The sequence below is a fragment of the Mya arenaria genome, chromosome 2 (genome assembly GCF_026914265.1).
Source record: "Mya arenaria isolate MELC-2E11 chromosome 2, ASM2691426v1".
In the NCBI taxonomy this organism is placed as follows: Eukaryota; Metazoa; Mollusca; class Bivalvia; order Myida; family Myidae; genus Mya; species Mya arenaria.
In genome coordinates this window covers 23,752,687-23,770,068 of record NC_069123.1, presented here as the reverse complement: position 1 = coordinate 23,770,068, position 17,382 = coordinate 23,752,687, and the positions used below count along the sequence as shown (strand labels likewise).

Below are 17,382 nucleotides of genomic sequence, written 5' to 3'. Positions count from 1 at the left end.
TTATAATGTAAGTTGATTTTACATTAGTGAGTTACCTAAAGTTTATTCATAAAAATACAAAATACGTGGCTGAGGCGCAGATTTGATCTTATACATGTAGTACTGTGTAACCTTCGTTGTACTGTGCATTCATATAGTGACTTTATTTAATGTTTACACAATTTTGCCTTTGTTTAATTTTTTTTTGTTTTGTTGTTAAATAATTGTGGTCTTAATTATTTTAACAGGCTCCAATTTCTTTCTTTTTTCAGAAGAATAATTATTGATAGATCTTAGAAATGGAAATCAGATTCAACTCTTAACAATATATCGAAAAAGTCAATGAATTATTGATAAAACATATTCTTTTCCCACATTTCAGCTCATCATTCGGGCCTATGATGGTGTAGGACTATCATCTACAAACACGGCAACCGTGAACATTCAGTGCTACAGAAACCTGAATGTCCCAGAATTCCTTGGTTCCATGACAATCACAATCAATGAGAACCAACCGAGTGGGAGTTCAATCTACACATTCACAGTTGATGATGACGACATTGATCGACCATTTGGTGCACAGGACCTGACAGTAACAACGCTCGGGGACCGTTTGGCGACCCAGTATTTCTCGCTCAATCCTGCCAATCTGGAGCTCTCTGTTGCCCAGAATCTTCAGTCAAGAGACCAGGATGTGTATTATGTATGTGCTTAATTTCTTTATTTATTTATTTTTGTAGAAATATTTAGACCATATGGTATTCTTATTTATGTGATTATTGTAACTCTAATTTTGTAAAATGACATTGGCTATAATTATGTTTATGTCGATCTTATTATACATGTGTTAGATATGCACAAATATGCTTTCCTGTGTCTTTTGCTAATGACTTGTTATATAGCTGTGCCATTATTAAAATGTTGATAAAAAATGTTTCTTCAAATCGTCTGATATTTGGTTGTATAAAATAACTTTTTGTTTGTTTTTTCAGTATCGTGTAAAGGTCCAAGATGGAGGAAGCCCGCCGCTGACTGCAACAACAGTTTTGACTATAAATATAATACAGAATCTTAACAACCCAGTGTTCAATGCCGACCCATGCTTGGTTACCGTATCTGAGGAATTTCCCACTGGCACACAAGTGTTGGACACAGTGACAGCTACTGATAGTGATGCCAAGGTACGGCAGTGATGGGAGGAACATTATATAAAGTTTTTTAATTTCCTTGTATTGGAGTCTAAAATTTCAGTTGCAACTTTTTGTTATACAGAGCTTTTTTTAAGATGTTTTTGTGAAGCCGTTATTTGCTATATGCTCTATGCAAAAAGGTTTTTATTTTTTGCAATTTGAACTTACAGCTTCCCTATTGACTATTACATTTTTGGCGGTCATTAAGGTGAAAAAAAGGTGTTTTCGTTTTTTCACACAATGACTAAAGCAATCTGTTATATTTTTTTGCAGGTTGCCTTCAACACAGTTGAATATTTCCTGACCTCGAACAACAATGACCATGATTACTTCTACATTGAAAAGGCCCAGGTGTCTGGAGTCGGCAATATTTACCTGAAGAAAAGCTTTATGTCGGATGTCCAGAGAAAGACCACTTACACAGTAGGCTAATAACTGATACATTTAAACCTTTTTGAGAACACCGCCTTGCATCCTTATTTTCTTGCCATAAATAACTGAGCTGAATAAACCTTACAAAAGTGAATAAACAATGGTGTATTACTTTTTATTTATTCATATTTCATTTTTCTTGAAGTTGAGTGATTGTTGTGGCAAGAATATCTGAGTGCCAGATATGCTGAAGGGTTGTCATTTATTGTATAGTGCAGTTTTAAAGACATCATGTGTTACGAATAATACTGAAAATGAATTCTTTGTATGAATTACTATTAATCAGATTTTTAATATTGTTAGATGAAAGATTTTGAATAAACTCATTTCATAACTTTGTTTTACAGTTCCAAGTGCAAGCCACTGATGGGGAAAAGCAAGCTCTCCTGTCCAAAACGTGCACATTCACTGTCAACAGGAACAACCAACAGGGCCCGACCTTTGATGCCCAAAACTACGAGACCACTATTGACGAAACCCATACTGTCAACACCCAGACCGTTTTCAATTTGAATGCTACGGATCCTGATCCTGTTTCGGTAGTTGTCTTTTTGAATCCTTTCGGTTGGCAATCGGTTTGTTTAAAATACCCAGGGATGTGATTTGTTCGCAGATTTTATGTTAGGCTTGATTGGTAATGAGTTGTAGAATTATCAATGTATTTGATTGCTTTTTCATCTCTTACAGTCTGTGTTCGGCACTCTGACATACGAGTTGATCGGTGATGATGAAGCCCAGAGATTTTACCGCATCGACAACACTGGTATCATTACCCTGTTCAGCAGCGTTCGGGATGAAAACACCATGGTGTACTATGTAAGTAGAATATGTTATCTCCATTTTGAGAAATTGAGGGATGAGAGGTGTCTAGTGGTAAAGCTGCCCACCTTTTACCCAGGAGGTTTCAGGTTTGATCTTGACCATGGCTTCTTTCTCAGTTCCTCTCAAAGTGGACACCAGTACTGGCTTCAACCTGGGAAAAAGACTTGAGCCTGATCATTCATGTTATCAGCTATTGTCACAATGAAGCTCAAAGACATTAGTGTAAATTCAATAGGCGTATGAAGCTTGCATCTGTAGATTGGTTGCAATTATTTTTGTTGGTACTCGATCATGACAGTGTTAAGATATACATACACATTGATTTCTCAAACTTTCAGATAGATTATTATACATCCATAATTTGCCTGCCTTTTATACCTATATTGCAAGCATTACAATGAAAGGGCTCGTAAATGATCAAATAAAGCAAAAAAGTGTAGAAAAATGAATATACTTGCACTGCAAAAATAATGTGTGATTTTTACACTTATCTTTACTTTTTATGTATTGGTAATCACTGTAAATGTATGCTTTTTCTGTCATGTTTTTGTTATCTTATCATTTTTTAGCTCACTGTTCGTGTACGTGATGGAGCAGCTAGGCCCCTGGAAGCCATCACCCAAGTTACCGTGAACGTCAGACGTAATTTCTTCGCCCCTGCCCTCGGGGGATCACACTCTGCTGATATTAGTGTGGATGTTTTCGAAACTGCAACTCCAAATACGCCTGTGTACACCCTCAATGTGATTGACAATGACAGACGAGTAGGTTTTTTTATTCTTTTACATACTATTTTTGTCTATAATATTTTTGAGTGAAATATCACATTTCCTTTCAATGCATTTATTTTCACTGATACAGAAATTGATTTTGCTTAATAAAGTTGTGTAGCACTCACTATACTGGTTGACCATTATTTTTTTGACAGCAACAAAATGACATCACAGTGTTATGGTTTCCTGCTCATATTTCTTGTTAAAGCCAATGGTCTAATTTAATTTCAGCATCAAAACAGCAGATTAAAAGTTAAATTTCTGTGGAAGATTTTATTTTAGACATGATCATTGTAAAGATGTGTAATAAATGTAGCTGTAATTTATGGTGGATTTTTTTGTTTGTTACACAATTGGTCCATTCTAATTTAGGATAGATTAGTATTTTCATGTGTTTATGAAGTATGAATGCTTGACAGTGATTTGTCAATATTATTAAGTGCATTAGCACGTTTTTGGGAAAATTGTCTGAGAGTTGATACTGCATAAATGCATGAAAAATCTATCCTTCTATATTTATCTATATTGTTTATCATAATAGTTTGAATTTAAAGCTGCACTCTCACAGATTGATAATTTTGACATTTAAGTTTTTGCCTCAGAATCAGCTGATTTTGATTTTTCAATTCAGTCAAATAAGATAACTCACAAAAGAATATATTTCACTTGTTTGGTAAAACAGCTGAAAATTTCTCATTTCTTAAAACCTAATTACCGCTTTTAACCATTAAACATCATTTTTTTAACATAAATATGAAAAACTGCAATCCGATCTTTTTTCAGCAGTCTTGTATCACTGGTTTCCAGACATTAAGGCAACAATTGGCTCAATTAGAAACATAACATACATGTAAAAAAAATGTCAAAACGGTTAATCTGTAAGAGTGCAGTTTTAAGAAATAAAATAAGAAAACAATATTACTGGCATTTAATTTTGGGGGGATTATTAAAACCATGTTTAGCAATGTTCAAATGCTTGTTTTATCAGGGTGCAGCAGTTAAATGATCCATGAATATCAGTGTTTTACCATGGAAAAGGCTTGGGCAATGTAAATATTCTTATAGTATTATTACCTTAGCTTTGAATATCATTTCAGGCCCCATATAACACAGTGGAGTATTATTTGATGTCTGCTGCCAATACTCCATTTGACCTCAGTGAGAATGGCTTGGTTACAGTGATGGAAAGCGTTTCTCTTCTTGATTCACCTGACCAGTATGTGGTAAGTGAACAGCTTAATTTTATCTGTATGTTGCAAGTATCTAATGGGGGAAAGTGAAAGCATTATTATGATATATAAGGTAATTATTATGGAATGATATCTTTCATTAAAGAAAGGAGCAAATCGCAAACATGCCAGCCAATATGAATTATATAACAATGGTATTTGATGAAAGATTATGGATAATTCTTATTTTTTGGGGGGTGGTTTAGTAATTTAAATGCTACAAATTGAACTAAATTAATAAATATTATTTATAACCTCCACCCAAAGCTGCGCATTGGTACCCGGGACAGAGCCCCAACCCCGAGAAATGGAGTAACAATAACCTTGACGATAAGCATCATCAGGAACATGTTCGACCCCGTATTCACAAACACGAATTACGTCAGAAATATTGACTCCTCGGCCGCAGTTGGCACCTCCGTGTTCCAGGCTTCAGGAAGTGATGACGACACACGGGTATGATTCATTTATATGATATTCAGTAAAGGGATGAAAAAAGACAAAGAAATTGGGTAAGAAGTTTCTCTCGAGAAAATGTAATACCTTTTCCTTGTTTGTGAAGTTGAGCTGGATCCCTGATATCATAAGTTACAGGGTAAGCTGGTGACCTAATATGGGATAAACTTAGCAAAAGGAAACCATATTGGGTGAGAGCTAATCTACTAACCCTGTAAGGTATATATCACATTGACAACCTGTTTACATTGATCAATTATTGAGAAATGTTTCATTTATTCATTGGAATTGGAAAATGGTTTTATGCAATGGGCTGTTGGTGGTTAGTTATCACTTTTCAGACTTTTTCCATCGAAAAAGTCACTATTGGTATCTAACCATGTAAAGATTTTTTTTTCGATTTTATTAAAAAAACTTTTTCAAAAACAGAACTAATTCTTTGTATTTCAATAATTTAACTTCCATGACTATCTAAATCAGATAACTGCTGAATTTGAATGTGTCAAATTTTAAAATGTGCCAGTGTGTTGAATTAAAAAAACTTGTGTTCAAGTAATTTTTATATCATGAAACTCTGCCATTGTTTTACAGGGAACGTACGGGGACTATGCCTTTTATCTTCTTGGTGACTATCCAGACACCAACTTCTTCACCATTACTTCTGGTGGACTCATTACCACGACACAGAATATCAACCAAGATTCAAGCCCATCTTACACGGTACTAGTTCATTTGTTTTTTCAGAATTTAAGGTTAACATTATTATTTGTTTGTTTTTTTGATAGACTGAAAGGTTTGCAATATTCAGTAAATGACAGCGCAATGATACTATACATTAAATACTATTTGTTTTGTTTTTCCTTTGTGTAAGCAATGCATAGCAAAGTTCAGCAGGTATGCTGAGCATTTTAAACTTTTTTTCCTCACAATACAGTTATTTTTTCTTCAATTGAATTAGTTTTGAAAATTATGCATATGAATTATATAAATTATAAATGTCACTTTTATCATTGTGACCAGCTTTTGGTTGAAATCCGGGACGGTGGTTTACCGAGAAAGACAGGAAGACCATGGAGAGCGAATACACAGTTTGTTCGTGTGAACGTTAACAGGAATGCTGGCGATCCTGTCTTTAGTCCCGCCTCTTACATCATTCAAATTGACGAGGACCAGGAGACTGGCGTTGATCTTGACATCATCACGCTCACTGACCCTGATGGTGATGTGAGTGTTAAAGCATGTTTTTTTTCTGTTTTGTTTTTCTAAACCTGCCATGCAACAAACAGAAATTAATGTTAAACGAATGCAGAGATCTTTTAATGACTTGAAAATGCTGGACAAACAAATGAACGTTAACATGGATTCAATCAATTCTTTTGTTAGACAAAGTCAGTAATTATTGAGGGGGTTTATTATCGTTTTTAGCATCATATGAATTGAATTCATTCTTAACTTTTAATATGGGATTTTTCCATAGGCTGTTGAGATGAATGTTGAGCCAAACCAAGACGATGCTGAATATTTCCTTATCAACAATGGCAACAGGTTCCAACTTCTGAAGCCGCTGTCCGATGATCCAAACAGGAAAACCAACTACAGAGTAATTTATATGCACTTTCTTATACCTCAAACCCTTTAAAAAAATGATTTGCATATTAGTTTCCTTTTCTATATCCAACAGTGAAAATACAGCACACCGTATAAAAAATTCCGTATCACCATGATGTCTTTTTCTGATTCCTTATCCTGCTAAAATGGTGTATTTTCTAGGAACAACGTTTAAGTCGCTAAAAATAGAGGAACAAAAGTAACTGGTGAAACCTGTTAAGTTTTAGATGTATAACATTACCTAATTTTACTCATACCACCAATAGCATGTTAAGGAGAAGGAGGAGGAGGAGAAGCAGGATTTAAGATTATGGAGTAGATAATGTTTTGAAACATGTCAATTCAGATTGAATGTTGATTTTTTAGAAGCAGAGTGCTATAGGGATATTTAGAAAAAGAGTAATCTATTTCAATTCTGATGTTTATGGTAATTCTGTATATTTTAGATAACTATTGTTGGTAATGATGGTGGAAATCCAGCTACTTCGGCCATCAACCAGGCTTTTGTTGAAGTAAGGGTCAACCGTAACAATTTCCCACCGGAATTTTTGGCCTTGCCATACTCTGGATCAGTGAATCGTGAGACACCTGAAAATGCCCTTGTTGCCGCTGTAACATGGAGGGACAACGACACAGTGGTAAGAATGAGATATTTATGAATTTATGAAAATGGAAAATATGTCATACAAGATATAATTTACTAAAGTTTGGACAGTATTTTCTTTGACAGTATTTTCTTATGGTAAAATTCGAAATTTCAGTCGCCATTCTCAGACGTTGTGGTCACTGTGATAACCCCTTCATCTGGGTTTGCTGCGGACATCTTTGAGCTCACCGACGTTAGCCAATTTGGTAGGTCCGGGAACATTCGAGTAAACAATGCTGGTTTGCTGGCTTCAGATGACTCTTATGAATATGTGGTATGTATATCATTAATATTATTATTATGCTTAACAGTAATATCTCCCTTATTCTATCCTTTTTATGTCATTTTCTTGTTATGAGCATGTTAAAGCTGCACTCTCACAGATTTGACAATCTTTTTTTTTGTGTCTAGAATGAGCCAATATGTGTGAGTGCAGCTTTAAACAAATGCCATTCAAAGAAGTTTATTTCAGGTTTTAATAAACAATAGATATAATTTGTATTGAAATTAAAGTTTTTAGTTTAAGCTTATTATTTGCTATACAATACAATTCATGCTTGTATAATACATGGCTATAACTTACCATTTGTCGATATAATTATGCGCATTAAAAAATAACCACTCTTCTCTTAGCTTCATCTTCATGCTATTGATGGAGCTGTTAACAAACCAAGGACAGCCCTCACCACTGTTACCATAAATGTTGTCCGCAACCTGTTGGCCCCACAATTCCTTTTGCCGCCAAATGCGTTCAGGTATGACGTCAATGTTGAGGTGACACGACAGATTGGATACAGCTTTTATACGATCATGGCTGAAGACTTGGATCCTAAGGTAAAATATGGACAGGCTTGTGTTTTTAATTGCTTCTTTTATATTACATAATGTACTCTAGGGTGAATTAAATTTAAAGAAGAGAAATCATTTTTTTTTTAAATCTTAATGAAACTTCTGCATTGTTCGATAGAATAACTGCAAAATATCTGCAAATATAATGCTGCAATAATTGCATTGATGACTGGTCAGTTGCCAAAGTTCAATCAATTCCAATAAATTATCTGTAAAGATAAACCCAATATCTTCTTTCGTTGGCATTTAACATAAAAATACAAGATAAAATGTATGTTGCATTTACACATCAAGTAGTATACATGTTTTTTATTTATAGGCTTCAATTAAAATGTCTCATTTACATGCTTGAAATAGTATGCTTTATTTACAGGCACTACATAGTATATTTTATTTTACAGACTCCAAACAACCTATTTGACTTTTACGAGGCTGCCCCAAATCAGTATGTGACAGTTGACCGTGACGGTACCCTCCGTGTAAAGGACGTACTCACCAACGCAACAACGCCATTCTCTGTAAGCTATGCTCAATAATAAGACACTGACAGCAGCTTTACCAATTTTGATTCTCATAATTTTATGACAAAAGGTGTTTTGAAATAATGTGATTGTTAAGCCATATGTTTAAAAAGTTGTGTACGAAAATATTTAATATAAAATGGAATAAAAATGATATGTCTTGTAGGAAAGTTTTTTAAAAAGATGATAATGACCATTAGGTGACCCCATTCTTTTTTGATATCATTTGAAAGTGTATTACTTGCTGATAAATTTAGAACAAAATAAGGCGTATACACGTCCAATTACACAACCAACCTTTTTTTTTTTCCTCCTGACCCTACACTTTTCATTACGAATGATATGTGTATTTATTTTGGTTATTTCCTTAATAATTTTTTTTATTTGCGTGAACTTGTTGAAATTTATAACTTCTTACAATAGCGATATACCCTAATATACGTCAATTTGCAACAGAATTCTGGTTCTCCAAAAGAGTTAAAAAAAGTTATGCCTATCCTATTTTTTTTTTAAATGTTAGTGGAAACCAAGGAAAAAAATTGGCCTTAAAATTAAAACTTGTTATATCATTATTGGTACAAATTTTACATATTCTTTTTCAGTTTAACGTGATTGCAAGAGACCGTGGGATACCACAGCTCTCGAACACAGTTGAAGTTCGTGTGACCATTTTGAAGGACTCGAGCACACTGAGATGGTTGGAGTCCCCGTACCTTGGAGAAATCCCTGAAGACCAGACTGTTGGATTCACCATTTTGACAGCTAAAACAAGCCCTGCAGTAAGTGAATGTTCTGGTTTCTGTTAACTGAATTTGTCACCCAAAGACAAGCCTCAGGGACTTGATAATTACCTTGCAAGATCTCAATATGTTTATTACAGAACATTCCAGATAAAACATATCTCTTTGCACCAAGAATTATAGAAAGCAGTATGATTACATCAGCTGATTACAAAAGTTATCTGGTTGCTTTTAGTTGTTACTTTATAGGTTGTTATAAATGACGAACCAGTTTGCTTCAAGTTTAAAGTCAAAAGAGCTTATAAACAAGCCAGTATTACTTCTACGTCAGGGTGCTTTTGACGCCCAAATCACCCCCAGAACACATCACTAGAATGGTTTCAACTCTTAAGTTGCCAGGTTCATCGCATCTCTGTTTTTTCTACATTGAACAACTTTCATGGCTTCAATGGTATTAATATTGTTTTGCAGGGTTCCACATTTTCTTTGGACAACAATGGATTGTATGAGGCTCCTCTATATTTCGATATCAACAGCACGACTGGCATCGTCTCCATTAAGACGAGCCTTCTTGAGGACAAGAACCTGAAAACTGTCTACATCGTATGTTGAAAAATCATTTCAAATTATTTCATAAATTTATAGAATATGTTTTGTATTGTATTTTATGACACTTGAACATATCACTTTAAATGGTGCATCTTAAAGGGGCTGTACTCCGTATGATAAAATAGTGAAAAAAAAAGAAAAAAATTGTCGAAAACTGACATAAACTTGGCATCGATGTGTACAATGCATTTAAACTTACCAACTGAAGTACCACATAGTTTACAATTTATTTAAGTTTATCAGTTATTTCGTATTTTTCCTATAAACAAGATAACTGGGTATGTCTACCAGGTAGAATTCATTCCTTATGAGTGATTGGCTAGTTGGTTTTATCAAGTGATATTACCGAGGTATGTACATAGCTTAATTATGTCACCCAGTTAGAGCAAGCCTTCGTAGCTCAGTGGAAACAACGCTGGACTGCAATTTTGGCGACACGGGTTCGAACTCGGTCTCCGACACAATTTTTTGTTTTACATTTTTGGTACTTTTTTTACAATTATGATATCTAAGCGTTCAACACATTCAATTAGATAATTGTCCTGAGATTGGTTACAGAAAAAAACTTTTTTTGGTGCCATTCTGGTGTACAGTCCCTTTTAACACTGTTAGAAAGTTAAAAAGATGATGTAATTTTTTTTAAATGCATGACTGATCTAAAACATTTGATGTATAGTATAACAAACGGGACCGTGATTTAAAATATAAAATGTACAATCCAGATATGTATAAAAGTTTAAGTGATACAAAATAACAAAACCTGATTATTAATGACACAAACATATTAGTAATTTTTGTATTTTTTTATGACAATTAATGAAACAAACTAAACTTCCATTTGTACTGGTAGTATAATTCAAAGCTTTGCTGAAAGCAAATTTGAAGTATCAACTGTTGTTCACATTTTACTGTTTTATTGTAGTTGAAAATCAAAGCCGAACGCCAATTTGAAGTGACAAAACAGACAATCTACAATGATGTTGAGATTCGCGTGATTCGGAATGTGGGCACACCACGCTTCACATCAGGACCTTGCTCCAACACCATCCCCGAAACTCAAGCTCAGGGCTCGTCAATCTTTCAGCTGCAGTCAACTGACCCCGATAGCTATGTGAGCACAATTTTTCACTTTGATTATAGTGTTTGAGTCATTTGTTTTTGAAAAAAAGAAGCAGTTAAAGCTGCACTCTCACAGATCGTCTGTTTTGACAACTTTTCTTATATTTTGTCTTGGAATGAGACTTTTTTGCGTAAATGTCTAAGAACTAGTCATAACACTGCTGACAAAATATCAGATTGCAGTTTTTTATATAAATCTATTAGAGCACGAAATTTGATGTTTTTATAGCTAAAAGGGTTCATATAGCTTTAAGGGAAATAAAAAATTCAGCAGTTTTCAAACAATTGAGATCTGTTGTATTGTGAGTTATCGTTTATGACTGAATCGAAGGCATTGATACCAAAATTAAGTGATTTTGAGACAAAAACTAAACAAAGATTAAAAACTGTTGATCTGCAAGAGTGCTGCTTTAAGTTATTTTATTTTTTTGTTGATCTACAAATGTTTTAAGTTTGATCATACCCGTAACTAAAGATATTGAAACCAAGTATGCATTTGCTCATACACGCTCTTTTATTCCTTTTTTGTACTAGTATTATTTGTGGGATAATTCCCATTGATTGACAGAGAAACAGATGCACATTTGGCTCTTGATTCTTGTTTTACTTTAAATCAATTTACAAAGGATTTAAGCCTTAAATAGGTATGAAATTAATAAAGGCTTATAAGATGAGGAAGTTGGGAAATTGGGTCCCAATTTTAACCTGAAAGTAGGGAGCCCGTCTTAAAAGCGTGGCTATAAGTAAATATATAAAAAGAATCCAAATTCAAATCAGTAAAATTTAGCATACGGTATTCGACTGACCAATTTATTGCTTGTTGAAGCTTTAGCATGTGTTCTATGATGTCACACAGTGTACTAGTAATATGTAGTATAATTTTTAAGTTGGTTTATTGAATAAGGAAATTGACATCGACTGATTATAAAAAGCTGAGCTCATATAAGATAGTGATTTTACTGAAATAAGAATACATACAGCTGTAAACATTTGCAATATAACATCGTTACTTTTCAAACAGGATGTGCCGAGGTTACGATATTCTATAGTGGAGAGCACAACTATCACTGATTGGGAGAAATTTTACGTTGATCCTGTGTCCGGCTTAATCACCCTGAAAGAATATCTTGACACCTCTGGAAATAACCAAGCTTCATACAGCGTATGTATAATATATATATGATGATTTGTGTGAATTAGTTTTCTGAGAATGTAGGTTAGTGCTGTTTAATTTTGCAAGGCCCATTTTGTGAAGTTTTTGTTTCGACCAATTTTGCATGATTTTAAATTTGTGATTTATTTCCTGAAACATTTAAATTTAAATTCAAGTTTTTATTGGTGTTTAGTTTATACAGCCTCTTAGCTCACCTCTAATAATTGCCATCTATCTGAGCATGGGGCCATTGAATTTAATGAAAGGCAATTGTATGAATGTATTCATACATATTTCAGTTTAACGTGCTGGTGGCGGATGGGCGTGGTAAGCAGGCCCAGACGACATGCTCGATCAGCGTCCAGCGGAACCAGTTCAGCCCGGTTTTCATCAACTTTCAGCCTGGTTTCACAACCTACTCCGCAAGCATTGCCTTCAACCAGCCTCTCAATCAGGCATTTGCTACCCCAGAAGCTGTTGACAATGATCTTGCTGTAAGTTAATTATTCTCTTTTCAAAATTACACATCGTACAAAAGTTAAAACTAGATAATAAAATGGATAAAAAGAAAGCCGATTGTATAAAACTGGTTATTTATTTGGGTTGGTTAAAGTTTGGCCAGGTTTGTATTTGATTGGTCAATGCCTCCACAATTAAAGAAATATGACCAATTAAATCACTCAAAATTAACTAGCCAAAAGATAAGCTGTGAACTACTTATCCATTTTTATACAATTGACTGCTGGCCTTTAGAAATGAAAGAGGGACATGGACCTTACCCTTAGTTGTATTTAAGCTATACTTTAAAATAGTTAGCATATTGTGTCATTAACATTATTTTTGTGTTAAATCTTCAATGAAACTTAGTTTACATGGCAACAGTGACTTAATTAATATATTGATATTTAGAATCCTTACATCGGAGGTATCTATTACCAGTATGTATGAAAAGAACTATGACAAAATATTACAAAATATTACTCAAATCGTTACAATTACCTTTTTAGGGCCAAATTATCTATGAGCTGACTGGTTATGATTCTGGACCACAATATTTTGGAATTCGTCGTTCAACAACGAATAACCAGTCACCAGCTGCTATCTACGTCAAGTCTTCTATAATGGCCTCTGATATGGCCACCAGTTACGTGGTATGCATTTGTAATAGTATTTTTGATATTATTCAGATTGTTTTTGTCCTTAAGATTGAAACTGTGTTTATAATGCATAGAAATATTTTTTAATTTTGGTAATTATTTTTTTGAAATTGGATGAATCAAGATTGGAATTGGATGAATCACGATAGAAATTTTCATTTCAATTATTTACTTGTACTTCTATAATTTATGCTTAAATTGTCAAAATAAAACGTATGAAATTTCCCATGTAGCTTGGACTGAAGGCGTATGACAGCACAAGGCCAGATGATTTCGCGGTCACAAATATGACGATTACCGTGAACAGAAACCCCACTGCGCCATCTTGGGTTGATAGGGTGTACTCAAACAATGTGAACGAGGAAGAATCATTTGGTTTTGAGGTTATTCGCCTTGATGCTACAGACAATGTTGATGGGGTAAGCAGTAGTTTTCATGTCAGTGAAACTCAAAATAATGCACTTGATGCCAGTGGGAAAATTGTTATACAAAGCTACAAAATTCACAAAATAATTCAATAGAAACAAAAATGAGTTCGATTTTTAGTTTGATGTTATTTTATATCTTGTGCACTTTCAAAATCATATACGAAATGTTTGCATCATGAATAAAGATTGAAACTGTATACATAAGATCATAGAACTGGTAGGATTAAAATAGAATTTAAAAGTAAGTTGTAAAAAACTATGTTATATATTTAGAATATTAGATAGCTTTTTTCATATAGTAAATTTGTAATCATGCATTTTTTACCTGTTTCAGCACAATGTGAAATACATTGCAACCCAGTCTAACCCAGCAGACTGGGACACATGGTTCAACCTGGACCAAGCAAGGGGTGTCATCGCAGTGCGACGCACCCTCGTTGATGCACCCGAAGATATCTACAGGGTAAAAAATAGCAATGACCTTAAATAAGGAATCATATAAGGAAATTGAATTTATCTTCATTGTGTGAATGTCATTGGACTGTTTTTTTTTAACTTTTTTTGTGTGAATTTTCAGATCACGTTTATTGCTATGGACGATGGTATTCCTGCACTGAACTCATCCAACACAGCCTCAGTGACAATCAGAATCAACAGAAACACTTGTCCAACATTCGTATTTAACACTGGATCGTATTTCGGCAATTTGCAGGAAACAGCCACTGTTGGATCAACTGTGGCAATTATTACGGCTTCTGATGCAGATCTGGTAGGCTCTTTTTTCTTAACAAAAAACATATTTTACTTTGGAATATATTTTTAACGTTTATTTATTCTGAGTTTTAGAGATGCTATCATTTTCATCTGAGCTTGTGTTTTGCACCATATTGTGGGCCAAATGGAACATACTGGGCAAATTGTGGGGATCAAACCTATGACCTCTTGCTCTGCAGGCGGACACACTCTACCACATCGTTTTAAAAGCTAGCTCTATAGTTGGATAGCATTACTGCCTTTACATTGATATTAAATACACTGTACATTTCTTTTCATAAATCAATAGTTGGCTTTTATACTAAAATGATACATTTAACAATCCTTTCATTATCACTAAACATATAGATAAACATTATGCATATTCCCATGTAAAAATTTTTTTCCAACAGTCTGCTCCATACAATGACATCGCTTTCTCCATCAACACTGGAACGGATAACAACGGGCTGTTTGAGATCGTTGAAGTTACACCCAATACCGCAGCTCTGCGCACTCTGAGGGCAATGAACACCGCTTCCGACCTTATTTACATGGTATGTACAAGATTTGACTGACAACTTAGATGCATCATTTTTTTCAGTGTTTCAATGGGAATATATTAGAAGATGTTTCCTTCTTTGGTATATTCTTTCTTTCTATTATTTGTTGATAACTTTTTAGGTGTTTTTTTTTTACGGAAGCACTTTGCAGACAATTATTTTTTTAGAATTCATTTCACTTTTTTAAATGCTTTTATTCAGAAAAAATAAAATAAAGAATTAACAGATGATCTGAAACATATTGAAAGTAAAGACCTAAAATGAAATAATATAGCTTACAAAGGATTAAACTGGCACTTTCCTAAATATTTTTTAGCTCACCAGTTATTTCTTTTAGGTTCTTTCTTCTTTGCAATGTCGGCAACCACAGTACTTAATTCGGTTAAACTTAATAAATAGCATGGGAAAGTTAACTGGCAAACATTTATTTTAATGAATATGCATGAGGCAGGGGAGACAATTTTTATTCTAATGAATATGCATGTTGCAGTTAAATACTTTCAATAACCCTGTAGTATCAGTTGCCTCCATGGCAGAGTGGTATTGGCTACTGTCTAAAATTATTGTACTGAAAAAATGGACCTGGTTTATTCCGGCTTTCACCAGAATATTTTTACAGGAAAGGATCTGGTACTTTGTGGACTCTATGAAACTGCCTCATTAAGTGTTCATGATTATGAGACTTTTGTAGCCAAATCACCCACGGTTACACAACGAGTACAGCATAGTAGTATATCGGGGGTATCTGGTGATTTCTTCTTTTCAGATCTTGGCAAATCTGTATGTATATTTGATTTTTTGATTCTTGCTATTTATATATTAATTGCTTTTCTTCTCAAGCCATGGGTGACAATCACCAACCCGGTGGATGATCGCTGTAGTGCGTCAACGATGGTTACAGTAACTGTTGATCGTAACCTCAATCCACCTGTCCTCAATGCAACCCGGTACGAGACAGCAATTCCTGAGGATCTGCCAATTGGATCAAATGTTCTCTCCGTATTTGCATCAGACAATGACAGAATAGTATGTATTTATTATAAGAGTGTGTACAATCGTGTAGCGATATAAAAATATTATGTTAGACTATACTACTCAAACTTTGCTTAGTATCACGTGTAATGATTTTGTTACTAGTATCTATCTGTTATATAGGAAATATTAACTGTTGTTTGATACTAGTTGTAATGACAATCATTGTTGGACAAAATGATTCTTTAGTTTCAGTAGAACAGACATCAAATTTTGACATCAAGGTTAAGCAAAATTATTATGTAATAGGCACAATTCAAATTTAATGACTGTCATTTAGACATAAAAAATACTGAGATTAAATATAAACGAACAGTTTTATAACTCTCCAAATTTGTCATTTTTGAGTTTGCATTGTCAAATAATTAAGAATTAAGAAGACGTTCAATTATCAGTTTCATTATAAATGGAGGCAAATCTAACTTGGTTTATATTGTTATAAACAAATTATAACCCAAGTTCATCATAATCATTTTCACGCTTTTAAACGTCTCAAAAAAAGAGCGATGTTCCAGTCCCTCACTTTTATATTAGTGGTAATAAAAGCTGTTGGCAAATCATTCATGAGGTTATGACTCTGAGCCATCCTCATTTTCTAATGGCTCCTAAAAACTGTCTGTGGGGTATAGGTTTTTAGTACAATTTGTTGTAACTATTCCTTTTTTCTTTTCAGCCACCATTCCGCACAGTAGCCTACTCTCTCCAGAGCTCTGCTGTATCTCCGAGTGCCCTGAGATTTTTCGAGATAAATTCCCAGACTGGCCGTATCATTGTTCGCTCGAACATTTACACTGACCCAACTGATGTTGGATCATACACAGTAGGGTGTTTTTCTAATCATTGTTTTTCTAAAGTGACAAAAATAGCATAATGCAGTCAGAAGTAAGGGGTACACGCAATGTATATTTCAAAATGTTAAAGTGTAAAAAAGTAAAGTGGTAACGAGATTAATTTGATCATTTTTAATTATGAATGTTCATTGTTGAAAGAGAAATTTGATGAGTTTGAATTAAAATATTTGCTCTATATTTAAGAAATTTTAAACATTTAAATTCTCCTCTTTAGTTCAATGTGATAGCTACCGACGGTGGTGCGGTTGCTAGGACAGATTCTGCACCTGTTGTCGTGACGATCTGGCGCAACCTGAACACACCGACCTTCCAGAACACAGCAAACTATCAGCAGACCATCGCCTGGAATGCCGGACAACTTGGTCAGACCATTATCTCACAAGGAGTTATTTCGGCCGTCGACAACGATAATGACAACTATGTGAGTAATGCTGTATTTCTCCAGATTGTGTCCCCTATCATAGAATTGTTT

General features: G+C 34.2%; 1 protein-coding gene across 1 annotated transcript in view; it reads left to right on the top strand.

The window, feature by feature from the left end:
- The window catches only part of LOC128246222 (uncharacterized), a 111,834-nt gene that overhangs the window by 33,282 nt on the left and 61,170 nt on the right, over window positions 1–17,382 (top strand). The window contains exons 43-70 of the mRNA XM_052964418.1: window positions 362–682; window positions 972–1,160; window positions 1,443–1,592; window positions 1,949–2,140; window positions 2,289–2,417; window positions 2,993–3,187; window positions 4,294–4,419; window positions 4,693–4,881; window positions 5,473–5,601; window positions 5,902–6,105; window positions 6,359–6,481; window positions 6,936–7,127; window positions 7,251–7,409; window positions 7,769–7,969; window positions 8,386–8,502; window positions 9,108–9,284; window positions 9,717–9,848; window positions 10,777–10,965; window positions 11,995–12,135; window positions 12,426–12,620; window positions 13,134–13,277; window positions 13,517–13,702; window positions 14,046–14,174; window positions 14,289–14,480; window positions 14,878–15,021; window positions 15,868–16,053; window positions 16,733–16,879; window positions 17,125–17,331. Coding sequence (XP_052820378.1) covers window positions 362–682; window positions 972–1,160; window positions 1,443–1,592; window positions 1,949–2,140; window positions 2,289–2,417; window positions 2,993–3,187; window positions 4,294–4,419; window positions 4,693–4,881; window positions 5,473–5,601; window positions 5,902–6,105; window positions 6,359–6,481; window positions 6,936–7,127; window positions 7,251–7,409; window positions 7,769–7,969; window positions 8,386–8,502; window positions 9,108–9,284; window positions 9,717–9,848; window positions 10,777–10,965; window positions 11,995–12,135; window positions 12,426–12,620; window positions 13,134–13,277; window positions 13,517–13,702; window positions 14,046–14,174; window positions 14,289–14,480; window positions 14,878–15,021; window positions 15,868–16,053; window positions 16,733–16,879; window positions 17,125–17,331 — 4,785 coding nt within the window. The remainder of the gene's footprint in view (window positions 1–361; window positions 683–971; window positions 1,161–1,442; window positions 1,593–1,948; window positions 2,141–2,288; window positions 2,418–2,992; window positions 3,188–4,293; window positions 4,420–4,692; window positions 4,882–5,472; window positions 5,602–5,901; window positions 6,106–6,358; window positions 6,482–6,935; window positions 7,128–7,250; window positions 7,410–7,768; window positions 7,970–8,385; window positions 8,503–9,107; window positions 9,285–9,716; window positions 9,849–10,776; window positions 10,966–11,994; window positions 12,136–12,425; window positions 12,621–13,133; window positions 13,278–13,516; window positions 13,703–14,045; window positions 14,175–14,288; window positions 14,481–14,877; window positions 15,022–15,867; window positions 16,054–16,732; window positions 16,880–17,124; window positions 17,332–17,382) is intronic.